A 13,763-nucleotide genomic window follows, 5' to 3' on the forward strand; every position below is an offset into this window, starting at 1 on the left:
GTTATGGACAAACAGCAAATACAACAACCACCATTATACCACAGATACAATTGCACGGTAAAGAAAAGGAAAAAAATGTTAATGTAAGATGCAGCAGGCAAAGAAATAGAGGTAGAGCCTATAGTTCTTCTTTGTACAGCTGATCTTGAGGCTATAACTGGTATTTTCCTCTCCTACCACCTATTCCATGTTTTGCCTATCTTTGGCTCACACTAAAGCTGGTTGAAGTTCTTTGCTTGTTGGGGCAATGCACACCTTTATTTCTTGGGGGCTTGAATCCTTAGCGGTTCTGCCTGTGATGGGTTGCTATAGTCAGCTGATAATTTTCACCACGTATACAACAAAGGACCCCTGGGGATCTCTTGTGATCCAGCTGTACTTCTCCCAGCTTCTATTGTGAAACAGTGATCCTGTTTCCTTTCCTTTTGGTAGCCAAGGTCAGTTAGCAGGTGTCTGCCTGCTGTGAAGACCCCACTGCCCTGCACAGGGTTTCTTAGTTTCATAGCTGCTACACTATTGACAGTTTGGATTGAAAAATTCTTTCTTGTGTGTGGGAGGTTGTCCTGTGCATTGTAAAATGTATCCTTGGCTTTTATTCACCAGATATTAGTAGCGACCCTATTCCCACTCGCCAGTTGTGACATTTAAAAGGTCCCCAGACGTTGCCAAACATCATCTGAGAGGAAAAATCACCTTTTGCTGAGAACCACTGGGTTAGTGGTTTGAAGAGCCCTAAAGGGACAAATGAGGGTCTCAAGTCAGTGTTACTTCATGAATGCTCTTCTTCCCTGTTCTATCACTTCTTCACCAGGAAAGCCTATGCTTGGAATGGTGAAGATCCTTCAAATTGCAGTCATACCAGGACTACTGAAGGGCAATTTACCAGGAGAGTATGAAGGGGTGATTCATTCAAGGAAGGGATGCTAAGCAGAATTGCATATTAAGCAATACACTTGTCGTGGAAAACTCGAGCTCTAGAGAGAGGAAGGAAAAAAATCACCATACCCTAATATTAAAAAACATTGTTAATATTTTTCTAAATAATGCTTCCACCTTTATAATGTATACTTATTGTAAACAATTTGGAAAACAAAAATGAAAATAACATTTCTCATAATTTTATCATCAGAAAAATACACATTTAACATTAAGGTATATTGCGGCCAGGCGCAGTGGCTCATGCCTGTAATCCCAGCACTTTGGGAGGCCGAGGCAGGTGGATCACAAGGTCAGGAGATCAAGACCATCCTGGTTAACACGGTGAAACCCCGTCTCTACTAAAAACTACAAAAAATTAGCCGGGCGTGGTGGTGGGTGCCTGTAGTCCCAGCTACTCAGGAGGCTGAGGCAGGAGAATGGCGTGAACCCGAGAGGCAGAGCTTGCAGTGAGCTGAGATCAGCCACTGCACTCCAGCCTGGGTGACAGAGCGAGACTCCGTCTCAAAAAAAAAAAAAAAAAAAAAAAAGATATATTTGCTTTAACTAAAGTTAAAACCTCTATATTCTGTTGTAAAAGTAATACTTGGTTACTGTCATATCCAAGAATTATAGGAACACATACCTTAGAAAGTGAATGTTCTTCCTATTCCTGATCCCCAGATAAAACCACTGTTAACATTTTGGTGTATTCTTGCCCATATTTTTTTCTACATGTAACCCAAATTACAATTTAAAAAATTCATGAATAACTCCTTATTCTAAATATTCTGTTGCAACTTGCCCTTTTTTCTGATGAGATATCTTGAATACCTTTTAATGTAAATACATAAATTCACCTCATTCTTTTGAACACCAGTATTGTATTCCACTGTGTGAGTATAACCAAATTTACTTAACGTATTGGTGGACATTTAAATAATTTCCAATTTTTAGATGCTGTAAATAGTGATGCTAAGAGCATCTAATATATGTGGGCATATAAGTTATTGTTAAAACTAATATAAAACAGTAAAGGCCAGTTGCAAAATATAAGAATATTGTAGAAAGAGGAGGGGAGGGGTATGTGACTTTCCAGAGATTGAGCCATATTATAAAGTTATAGTAATTAGGCCAATGTGTTGTTCGTAGAAGGGTAAGCAAACAGACCACTGGAACAGAACAGGAAACCTAGAGACAGACCCATGTATAAACGGGATATATAACCACTCTGTTGTTACAAATCAGTGGAGAAATGATAAAATATTCAATATGTGGTCCTGGGACAATCATTTACCAGTATATAACACCAATTCCAAGTGGATTCATGATCTAAGTGGAAAAAGAAAAGATTTAAGAGTTTTATGAGAAAATACAGGGTAATACTATTATAATTTTGATATAAGACAGAGTTGATTAAATAAGGCATAAAATTGGCCGGGTGTGGTGGCTCATGCCTGTAATCCCAGCACTTTGGGAGGCTGAGGCGGGCGGATCATGAGGTCAGGAGATTGAGACCATCCTGTCTAACACAGTGAAAGCCCATCTCTACTAAAAATACAAAAATTAGCCAGGTGTGGTGGCAGGTGCCTGTAGTCCCAGCTACTCGGGAGGCTGAGGCAGGAGAATGGCGTGAACCCTGGAGGCGAAGCTTGCAGTGAGCCAGGATCATGCCACTGCACTCCACCTTGGGCAACAGTGAGACTCTGTCTCAAAAAAAAACAAAAAACAAAAAAAAAAACAAGGCATAAAATATACAAGTTGAAAAGATTGATACATTTGATTATATTAAAAATTTTAAAACTTCCTTTCAACCAAAGTTACTATAATAAAATTAAAAGGCAAGGAACAGATAGGGATAATATATTTGCATATCATTTATTTATTCATTTATTCTTTCAACAAATATGTGGTTTTTTTTCTTTTTCTTTTTTTTTTTTGAACCAGTCTCACTCTGTTGCCTAGGCTGGAGTGGAGTGGCACAATCTTGGCTCACTGCAACCTCCGCCTCCCAGGTTCAAGTGATTTACCTGCCACAGTCTCCCAGGTAGCTAGGATTACAGGCACGTTCCACCATGCCCAACTAATTTTTGTATTTTTAGTAGAGATGTGGTCTCACCATGTTGGCCAGGATGGTCTCGAACTCCTAACCTCAGGTGATCTACCTGCCTTGACCTCCCAAAGTGCTGGGATTACAGGTGTGAACCACCACGCCCGTCCTCATTCGACAAATGTGTACTGAGTGTGCAGTATGTACAGATGCTATCCTAGGCAGTGGAGATATTGCAAAGAAAAAAACCGACAAATCCCTATTTACATGGAGCTTACTTTCTGGTGGAAAAGGCAGTAAGTAAAATAATAAAATATACTGTATATATGATTTAAAAGAAAATATGGAAGGCAGATAGGAAGTGCCAGGAAGGACATGGGTTGCCATTTTAGATAGGATGGCTAGGAAGGTGTGCTAGTTTTCTATTGCTGCCATAACAAATTATCACAAACTCAGTTGGCTTAAAGTAACACAAATTTATTATCTTAGAATTTTGGAGGTCAGCAGTCAGAAAAGGGACTTATTGGGTTTAAATCGGTGTCCGTAAACCTGGGTTTCTTCCTGAGGTTCTAGGGGAGGATCTGTGTCCTGACATTTCCTAGCTTTTAGAGGCTTCTTGCATTCCTTGGATTGTACCCCCTCCACCTCCACCCCAGCCAGCAATCTCATCACTTGGATCTGTTTTCATTATGACATCTCCTTCTCTCTCTTGTCTCTCCCTTTCACTTGTAAGGAGCCTTGTGATTACATTGGGCCCTCCTGGATAATCCAGGATAATCTCCACCTTAAGATCCTTAAATATAATCACATTTGCAAAGTCACTTTTGCCATTAAGATAACACATTCACAGGTTCTGGGGATAAGGATGTGGACATCTTTGGGGGCCATTATTTGGGGTACTACAGAAGGCCTCAATGAGAAAGTGACATTTCATGAAGGAAGGACATTTCATGACATTTCTTCATGAAGGAAGAAGGGAGCAAGAAATCTGTGGGAAGAACAATCCACGCAGACAGAGTAGATGGTGCAAAGGCCTTGAGGCAGGACCATGCCTAGCCTGTTTCAGAACAGAAAAGACGACAAAGCGAAGTTAGCAAATAGTAGATAAGAAAAAGGTAATGGAGTGGTGGTGAGGGCCACATTACGTAGGGCCTTGTAACAACTGTGACCTTTACTCTGAGGGAGATGAGAGTCCTTGTAGAGTTTACTTAGTGCAGTGACATTATCTGATGTATGTTTTAATGGAATCACTCTGCCTGCTATGTGGAAAAATAGCTGAAAGTTAATCAAACTTGAAAGTGGGAGACCAGTGTATCAATTATGTATTATTGCATAACAAGCCATCCCAAAACTGAAGAACTTTAAAACAATTTATTATTTTTCATGATTCTTTGGGTTGGCTAGATGGATCCTTTGCTCCATGGTGGGGATTGCTGGGTTCATCATGCAGATGCACTCAGGAGTGAGTTTGGCTGTGACTGGGATGTCCAAGATGGCTTCACTCATGTGTCTGGTGCCTCAGGTGGGTTGTCTGGAAGGAACAGGGGCTGTTTAGGCTTCACTTGTGAATGGGTAATCAGACTCCTCATGTGGTGGCTCAAAGATCCAAGAGAGCTAAAGTAGAAAGTGTCAAGTCTCCTTAAGGGCTAGGCCTGGAACTGGCTCAGAATCATTTCTTCAAATTCTATTGGTCAAAGCAAGTCAAAAGGCCAGCCCAGTTTCAAGGGAGGAAATGGACTGCATCTCAATGAGGAGGATTGACATCTGTATATAGTTAGGAGGCTATTGCTCTATTTCAAGTGAGAGATGATAGTAACTTGAGTTAAAGGACTAACAGAATTTGGGGAGACTGGTTGTAATATGAATATGTTTTTAAGGTAGATCCAAAAGGATTTTGGTAATAAAAAGTATCTTAGTCTGCTCAGGCTGCCATAACAAAATACCATAGGCTGGGTGGCTTAAACAATAAAAGTTTATTTTCTCAACAGCTCAAGACTGGAAGTTGAAGATCAGGGTACCAGCATGGTTGTGTTTTGGTGAGGACTCTCTTCCTGGCTTGTAGATAACCACCTTCTTGCTCTGTCTTCAAATAGCCTTTCCTTGGTGTATGGAAAGAGAAAGAGATCTTTTCTTATGAGGCCACCAATCCTAATGGATCAAACCTTTCCTTGGTGCACGGACAGAGAAAGAGATCTTTTCTTATAAGGCCACCAATCCAATCCTAATAGATCAAAACACCACTCTTATGACCTCATTTAACCTTACTTATCTCCTAAAACCCCTGTCTCCAAATATAGTCACACTAAGGGTTAGGCTTCAACATGAATTTGTGCGGGAGGGTGGTCACAATTCAGTCCATAGAAAATAGGATATGGAATAGGAAAGAGAGGAGTCAAAGATGACTCTAGTGTTTAGTCTGATTTGCTGGAAGAATATAAATTAACTGAAATAGGGAACACTGCTGAAGAAGTAGGTATTGGAAGATGGTTAGGTTCAGTTTTAGACATGTTAATTTTGAGAAGCATGTTAGACACTCAAGAGAATATAGGCCAGGCGCGGTGGCACACACCTGTAATCCCAGCACTTTGGGAGGCCAAGGTGGGTGGATCACGAGGTGAGGAGATCGAGACCATCCTGACTAACACGGTGAAACCCTGTCTCTACTAAAAAATACAAAAAAATTAGCCCGGCATCATGGTGGGCACCTGTAGTCCCAGCTACTCAGGAGGCTGAGGCAGGAGAATGGTGTGAACTTGGGAGGTGAGCCGAGATCACGCCACTGCACTCCAGCCTGGGCGACAGAGTGAGACTCCGTCTCAAAAAAAAAAAAAGAGAGAATATAGTAAATAGGTAATTTGATATGAGTTTGGACTGGATATATGAGTTCTCTGAACTGAAGATATAAAGTGGGGGAATTGTCAGATTATAGATGGCATTTAAAACCATAAGAATGGGATCAACAAGGCAGTATAAGTGTAACAGAGAAGAGAGGAGGACTTCTGGAGCAATTCAGTGTTTGGGGAGGTGAAGAGAAACCATAAAAGACTGGGAAGAAGTGGCTACTGAGGTATTATAGAAGGAGAGTCAAGAGAATGTGGTTTCTAGACACAGGGAATGACAGTTGTTTTAAATGCTGCTTCAGGGTCAAGTGAGATGAGGAGTAAGAATTGACGATCAGATTTAGCAATGCGGAAGTCATTGCAAAATCCCTAGATTTTGACAAGAGCAGTTTCTGAGAAGCGATGGGGTGAAAGCCTGATTAGAGATAGATCAAGAAGAATGGGAGAAGTAGAGATAGTCAATGTTTGCATCCTGTATGGCACCAATCACATTGTCAGTCATAAACCAGGCACAGAAATATTTGTTGAAATATTGTTAAACCTATAAAGTACTTATATACTTTTTTATTATGGAGTATTAAAAATAAACAAGCTGGCCAGGCGCAGTAGCTCATGCCTGTAATCCCAGCACTTTGGGAGGCCAAGGTGGGTGGATCACAAGGTCAGGAGTTCGAGACCAGCCTGACCAACATGGTGAAACGCCGTCTCTACTAAAAATACACACACACAAAAAAGTAGCTGGGCATGGTGGCACATGCCTGTAATCCCAGCTACTCAGGAGGCTGAGGCAGAAGAATTGCTTGAACCCGGGGAGCAGAGGTTGCAGTGAGCCAAGATGGTGCCATTGCACTCCAGCCTGGGCAACAGAGTGAGACTCCATCTCAAAATAAATACAAAAATAAAAATAAAAATAAACTTAAGCTATATTGTTTAATGCTTTTCCTTAATAACACTGAATTATCTATATATTTACATGTATATAGTAACTTTACATATATTTACAATATATTTACAAGACTTGAAAGGAATGTTTCCCAACACTTTAAAAAATTTATTCTAATAGCTTCACTGAAATATAATTCACATGTAACTCATCATTTAAACTAACTGATTCAATACTTTTTAGTATATTCACAAATAGGTGAAACCATCACCCTAGTCAATTTTAGAACATTTCCATCTCCTCACAAAGAAACCCCACATCCTTTAGCTGTCACCCCTCTACCTCACTGTTCCATGACCCCTAGCCCTAGGCAACTACTAGTTGAATCTACTTTCTATCTATAGATTTGCCTATTTTGGACACTTTGTATTAAATGGAATCATATAATAAGCGGTCTTTTGTGACTGTCTCCTTTCACTCTGCATAATGTTTTCAAGTTTCATCCACGTTGCAGCATAAATAGTATTTCATTCCTTTTTATTGCCAAATGATATATCATTTTATTTATCCATTTATCTACTGATAGACATTTGGGTTATTTCTACTTTTTGGTTATTGTGAGTAGTGCTGCTATGAACATTTGTGTTCAAGGTAAATAGTTAACAGTGGAATTGCTGGGTCATATGGTAATTCTACGTCCAACTCTTTGAGGAACTGCCAAATTGTCTTCTATAGTGACTGTACCATTTTACATTCCTACCAGCAATTGATCAGGGTTCCAATTCTTCATATATTCACCAATTATTATTTTCTCTCTTCTTTTTAAATATAGTCATCCTAGTGGATTTGAAGTGATATCTCATTGTGGTTTTACCCATCACTCTTCTTTAATATCTGCTTCTCTCTCTTGTGTTATAAAACCGGAACATCATTTTCTCCTACTATATCCTAGCATTGCTTGAAAAATAAATCTTTGAATTTATTCACCATAAAGGTAATGTGTACACTTCACAATACCACTCTGGATCCCATAGATATCTTTAAAATATTATGGTTATCTTTTAAAAAACAGAAACTCCAGCTTCTTACAATTCCCCATGATCTCTTCTACCCCAGGATTTAGTTATTTATGTAATAACTAAATAAGGGAAATGCTGAAACAGATAATCTCTTAATTATCTTCTTCTCTTTACTCGATTATATGATTTTCTTTCAATATCCAAAACCAGTTTTTTTTTTTTTTTTTTTTTTTTTTTTTTTTGCGGTGAAGTCTTGCTCCGTGGCCCAGGCTGGAGGTCAGTGGCGCTATCTGGGTTTACTGCAACCTCCACCCTCTGGGTTCTAGTGATTCTCCTGCCTCAGCCTCTGGGGATTACAGGCACATGCCACCACACCCAGATAATTTTTGTATTTTTTAGGAGAGTGTTTCACCATGTTGGCCAGGCTGGTCTCAAACTCCTGGCCTCAAATGATCCACCTGCCTTGGCCTCCCAAACCAGTTTTGATATGCAATTTTTCTCTTAATCTAACGGTGACCAATGAGAGGATTTATGAACTGAATAACAACCATGCAATTGAAAGGCTTAGAGCTTCATTCAGAGTCAAATATAGGCAATTAGAATGCAACTGGAGGGCAGGCACAGGGGCTCACTGTAATCCCAGCACTTTGGGAGGCCTAGGCAGGTGGATCACTTGAGCCCAGGAGTTTGAGACCAGCCTGGGCAACATGGCGAAACCCTGTCTCCACAAAATAGAGAAAAAAAAATTAGCCATGCATAGTAGCATGCGCCTGTAGTCCCAACAACCTGCGAGGCTGAGGTGGGAGGATCACTGGAGCCCGAGGAGGTCGAGGTTGTAGTGAGTGAGCCGTGGACTGCAGCCTGGATGACAGAGTGAAACTGTGTTTAAAAAAAAAAAAAAAAAAAAAGGCAAGTAAAATCAACATCAGAGATAAGATCTTACTAAAAATCTTTACCTTCCTCTCCCTGACTTGGGGTGGTAGTCTTCCTTTAAAAAACAAACAAAAAACTGTTTTGCCAAGTACCAAAACTATGTGTTTTCATCTGAAGCAATAAAACAAGGAGACAGAGTAGGGATGCAGGTTGTTACGGACATTGAAATCTATTTCCTGACAAATGAGTAGCTACAAGTTGGGACACCTGGGGAAGCCTGGGGTAAATGCATATGCAAATAAGTGTTGGGAAAGTGCTCCTGGGATTCACCTCCTTTAAATACTTTCAGAAGTCATTATAGGTTATGAAACGTAGTGTTCTAATCATCATATTTATGGGAAAGAGTGGAAAGCAGTTCAGGTAACATAGCTGTAGTTGAACAGGCTAGGGCAGTAGTGGCTGGAGAAAGAAAAGAAATATAGTTGATCCAGGCTTTGGAAAGTTGAGATCTTGGGATGTGCTACTCCAGGAGAGTTAGGAAAAATACCCTTTTCCTCAACTATGGTACGGTAAAGTAAGTATTGACTCTGAAAATGTTCATAAGTACTGGCTTCCTTGGATCTAGAGGGAGTCCTATTAAAATGGCTAGATTTGTATCAGAGCTGTCTTTTTTCTTTTTGGCATGATCAAGTCATTTCTAATCAGAGTAGGGGGACCACTGGTAGATGAGACGTCACTCAAATTCATGACAATTATTTGTTCAACATCCACAAAGCAAGTAGCCCAACAAGCAAGGTCCCCAGGAGCCTACTTTATCCTCAAGGAATCTGCTTAGTTAATTCACGTATTCCCAAAGCTGCAGAGGTATGAGTGGTGGTTACCTTCGTGCCAGAGCAGAACGTGCCTTGTAGTTACTGCCATATTCTAGCCAAGTTATTTCATTTACTGTTCCTTTGTTCCTAAATTAACAAGGAGAAAAGACTGTATACAACACATGACTACAATATAGAGGTTATTTAGAGAAAGCTTAAAACGTACTTGTGTTTTCTCTACTAGGCCTAGGGTATCCCACTTACCAAGCCTTGGGCTAAGTTTCTCTCTAGACGGTGCTGAATTGCCACCTAGTTACCCGTCCTGACGCCAGTGAAAGGTGACAACATGCTAGCAGCCCTCGCTCTTGGCACCTTCTCGGTCTGGGCATCCACTCTGGTGGTGCTTGAAAAGCCTTTCAACCTGCCACTGCACTGTGGGAACCCCTCTCTGGGCTGGCAGAGGCGGGAGCCGGCTCCCTCTGCTTGCCGGGAGATGTGGAGAGGCGCGGGCAGGAACTGGGGCTGCTCACAGGCCAGCGGAAGTTCTGGTGGGCGCGAGCTTAGGGCAGTGAGGGGCTCAGCACCCAGAACAGCAGCTGCGGAGGTTGTGCCTGGTTTCCCAGCACCCCGGGCGCTGCGCTCAAATTCTCAACGGGCCTCAGCTGCCTCCCTGCGGGGCAGGGCTCAGGACCTGCAGCCCGCCATGCCCAGGCTCCCCCTCCGCCGCGGTCTCCCCTGCGGCCCCAGCCTCCCGGATGGGCGCCACCCCCTGCTCCATGGCGCCCAGCCCCATGGACTGCCCAAGGGCTGAGGAGAGCAGGTGTTGCTCATGACTGGCGGGCAGCTCTGCCTGCAGCCCTGGTGCAGGATCCACTGGGTGAAGTCAGCTGGGCTGGTGGGGACTTGGGGAACTTTTATGTCTAGCTGAGGGATCGAAAACACACCAATCAGCACTCTGCCTCTAGCTCAAGGTTTGTAAATACACCAATTGGTACTCTGTATCTAACTAACCTAGAGGGGACTTGGAGAACTTTTCTGTCTAGCTAGAGGATTGTAAATGCAGGATTGTAAATGCACCAATCAGCACTCTGTCAAAATGGACCAATCAGCTCTCTGTAAAATGGACCAATCAGCAGGATGTGGGTGGGGTCAGATAAGGGAATAAAAGCAGGCTGCCCGAGGTGAGGTTCTCTTCTGTCTTGTGGAAGCTTTGTTTTTTTCTCTCTTTGCAATGAAATCTTGTTGTTGCTTTTTGGATTCATGCTGCCTCATGAGCTGTAACACCCACGGCAAACGAAGGTCTGCAGCTTCACTCCTGAAGTCAGTGAGACCAGGAACTCACCAGAAGGAAGAAGCTCCAGACACATCTGAATGTCTGAAGGAACAAACTTGAGACACACCATCTTTAAGAACTATAACCCTCACCGCAAGGGTCTGCGGCTTCATTCTTGAAGTCAGTGAGACCGAGAACCCACCAATTCTGGACACACCAGGAACGTGATTCTTCAACAAACGTTGACGGAGGCTTACATGGGGCCGGACCACAGCGCTGAAAAGCACTGGGGCTAGCTGGGGAACAAAATCTAGATATGGCAGTACCTGCCCATAATGGGAGGCCCACAGTTTAGTGGAATACACCTGCTATTATCTTTTCATTTTGTTTGTGTGGGAGAGGAGTATGATATTTAATATTTAATTGAGCAGTTATATGTGAAAGAGCATCTTCGTGAGCCTTAACTCCTTTCATCCTCAAATAACGCTACAAGGCAGGTATTCTATCCCTATGTTACAGATAAGGAAACTGAGGCAGAGAAATTGCATGCTTCATCAAGGTCACACAACCACTCTGGGAGGCAAACTGAACACAGGCTGTCTGGCTCCTGAGAGCCAATGGGGAGGAGGGAGACCCGAAGGGCAGGCTTGATCTTCATGAAAACAGTACCAACACCATCCACTGATCGATTCTCATATTTCCATCACTTAAAGCTCCTGGCCTCACTGCCAGGAATGGAAAGTTAAAAAACTCCTAGCTGTGTAAGGTTTTGCCTGGATCCTGAAAAAAACCTTCCCACGTGCTCCGAGGGAGCTCCAGGGAGGCCTCCCTTCTTTCTCCAACCCTGGCCCGGGGCACTAGAGGGCCTGCTCCCGCGGACGAACTACAACCCCCACGATGCACCGCGCGAAAAGCTGGGCCCCCGCTGAGGGAAGGGTAAGGTGTCCCGAAGGTGCCTTCATTAAAAAATTACGTACTTTTTTTACGTCGCTTTCCCACGATCACACAGATCTCAGTTCCAGTAGGACGCATCGTCTTTTTATTAACAGTACATGCTCTGTGTCGTGTAGAGTAGTTTTTGTCTTCAGGCATAGCAGAGGGCGGCCGCGATAATACACAGTCGAGGGCGTCCCTGGACCACGCGGGGCGCGGAGCCAGCAGCAGCGGTCTCCCTCCGCTCCTACCGGACGCAGGCCGGAAGTACGCGACGGGAGACTTCCGGCCACTGCCTTGTAGTCGCCCGGCTGCGGAGCGTTCTTCCGCCGGCTGTTTTCCCAGGCTCGCTTGGCCTGTACCTCGCGCACTCCTCTGGCTCCTGGTCCTTCAGTCTCCGCTCGTCTCACCGTAGGCTGTGACGACATGAGCAACAAAGAAGGTGGCATCCTCAACAACACGGGGCGTTATGTATTCAGAGGGGGAGGTTCTCCAGTCTTTCTATGCAGTTTTCCCCTTTTCACTCTTGAAGGATGCCTTCGTGCCTTGCAGACTCGGAGGCGGCAGCTCTGGTTCTCTCCCCGGCCAGACTGGCCCTGTTTACACCTCCTTTTTTATTAAATCTTTGAGGTGTGATTTTATTCTAGTTGAGTAATTACTGTAATGTCAGATCATAGCACCAGTTGGTGGAAGCTTGGATGGTTTGCATGGAAAGGCCTGGGCAGCGTCTCTGTCAGTCTGCAGAGAAAGCCTCTAAGGCGAGGGCCCTGTGCGTGTCTGGTTTTAAAGCAAGGAGGAGGTTTGCCTATGTTCTGTTTTGCAAACTCTTGGGGATGGAAGATCCCTCTCTAACTTTTTTTCTTCTCTATATAAGGATCAGGAGGGTTCAGGAAAAGGAAGCATGACAATTTCCCACATAACCAAAGAAGAGAAGGGAAGGATGTTAATTCATCTTCACCCGTGATGTTGGCCTTTAAATGTAAGTTCTCTGCAATGTAAGTTGATGAAGGGGAGAGAACAAAATTATTTAGCCATGGTTATGCGCAAGAAAACAGTCCCTAAGAATTTAGATGTGAAACTTTAGCTGAAAGTTTTGTGATGGTGCTAGAACTACCCTGAAAGTCTGGATTACAAAGGCCTTTACTTTTATGTCCCATTAAGAGAAATGTTAATATTAGTAATCAGGTAAACATGACTTAAACACAAGAAACAGTGAACATTAGCTAATTAATATTAGACATGTCACATACTCGAGTTGTGTACCTGATAATATTTATTTATCTGTTATATGCTAAAATATATTTTCATTTAGTGTGTATCCTCTGCTAGGCTTGAAGACAAGGATGGTGTCTTTGTTTTAACTGTAACACTTTGCACAGAATGGGAGCTTGTATCTATTAGTAAATCTTGTGTATCTATATACACAAATTTTCACAGTCCCCTTTTCTCAGCATATTAACTTGGACAAGTTATTCCTCATTTCAAAACAAACGTAAAACAAAGTTCTCTTCCTTTTGTCCCCCTCTTATCCACTATCCTGTACCTTACATTTCTGTGATTAAGGAATCTGGGAAGGGCTTAGCTGGTTGATTCCAATTTGCAATCACCTGAAACCTTGACTGGGGCTGAAGGATCCACAGCTGTTGATAGTTCAGGCCTTTTGCCTGCAACCAGCTCTCTTTTCCTGTCCACATGAACTTGTGCTGCTTGGGTGTCCTTTGGTGTGGCATCTGGTCTCCTTCAGAGAGAGTACAAGGAGGAAACCACAATTTCCTTATGTCCTAATCTTAAACATCAGACACTGTCATTTTTGTCACATTTTATTTATTAGAAGGGAGGCAGTTTTAAAAACTGTCTCACGTTGAAGGGGAAGGAAATTATGTCCTACCCTTTGGAGGAAGGAGTCTCAGGTGTTTTGTGGATATATTTTAAAACCACCACAGTATCTACTGTGATCTTCAGAAGTTTAAGACAGCTGGCTGTAATTGAATAAAGAGCATACGGATACAGAAGGTGGAGTTGCGGCTGGGCGTGGTGGCTCACGCCTGTAATCCCAGCACTTTGGGAGGCCGAGGCAGGTGAATCACGAGGTCATGAGTTTGAGACCAGCCTGGCCAACATGGTGAAACCATGTCTCTACTAAAAATACAAAAAATTAGCCGGGC

At 42.8% G+C, this 13,763-nt stretch overlaps 1 protein-coding gene and 1 long non-coding RNA gene across 2 annotated transcripts in view; one reads left to right on the top strand and one right to left on the bottom strand.

Annotated features, from left to right (window-relative positions):
* Nucleotides 1-4,925: 4,925 nt before the first annotated feature.
* LOC115899098 lies at nucleotides 4,926-11,777 on the bottom strand. Its single transcript, XR_004058728.1, has 3 exons — nucleotides 11,643-11,777; nucleotides 9,462-9,539; nucleotides 4,926-5,064 (listed from the first exon to the last, which is right to left on the bottom strand). It is a non-coding gene; the product is annotated as an uncharacterized LOC115899098 (long non-coding RNA).
* The window catches only part of TSNAX (translin associated factor X), a 38,994-nt gene continuing 37,001 nt past the window's right edge, over nucleotides 11,771-13,763 (top strand). Inside the window, exons 1-2 of the mRNA XM_010374058.2 lie at nucleotides 11,771-12,040; nucleotides 12,473-12,577. Coding sequence (XP_010372360.1) covers nucleotides 12,025-12,040; nucleotides 12,473-12,577 — 121 coding nt within the window. The 5' untranslated portion in view covers nucleotides 11,771-12,024. The remainder of the gene's footprint in view (nucleotides 12,041-12,472; nucleotides 12,578-13,763) is intronic.

Source organism: Rhinopithecus roxellana, chromosome 8 (genome assembly GCF_007565055.1).
Source record: "Rhinopithecus roxellana isolate Shanxi Qingling chromosome 8, ASM756505v1, whole genome shotgun sequence".
NCBI lineage: Eukaryota > Metazoa > Chordata > Mammalia > Primates > Cercopithecidae > Rhinopithecus > Rhinopithecus roxellana.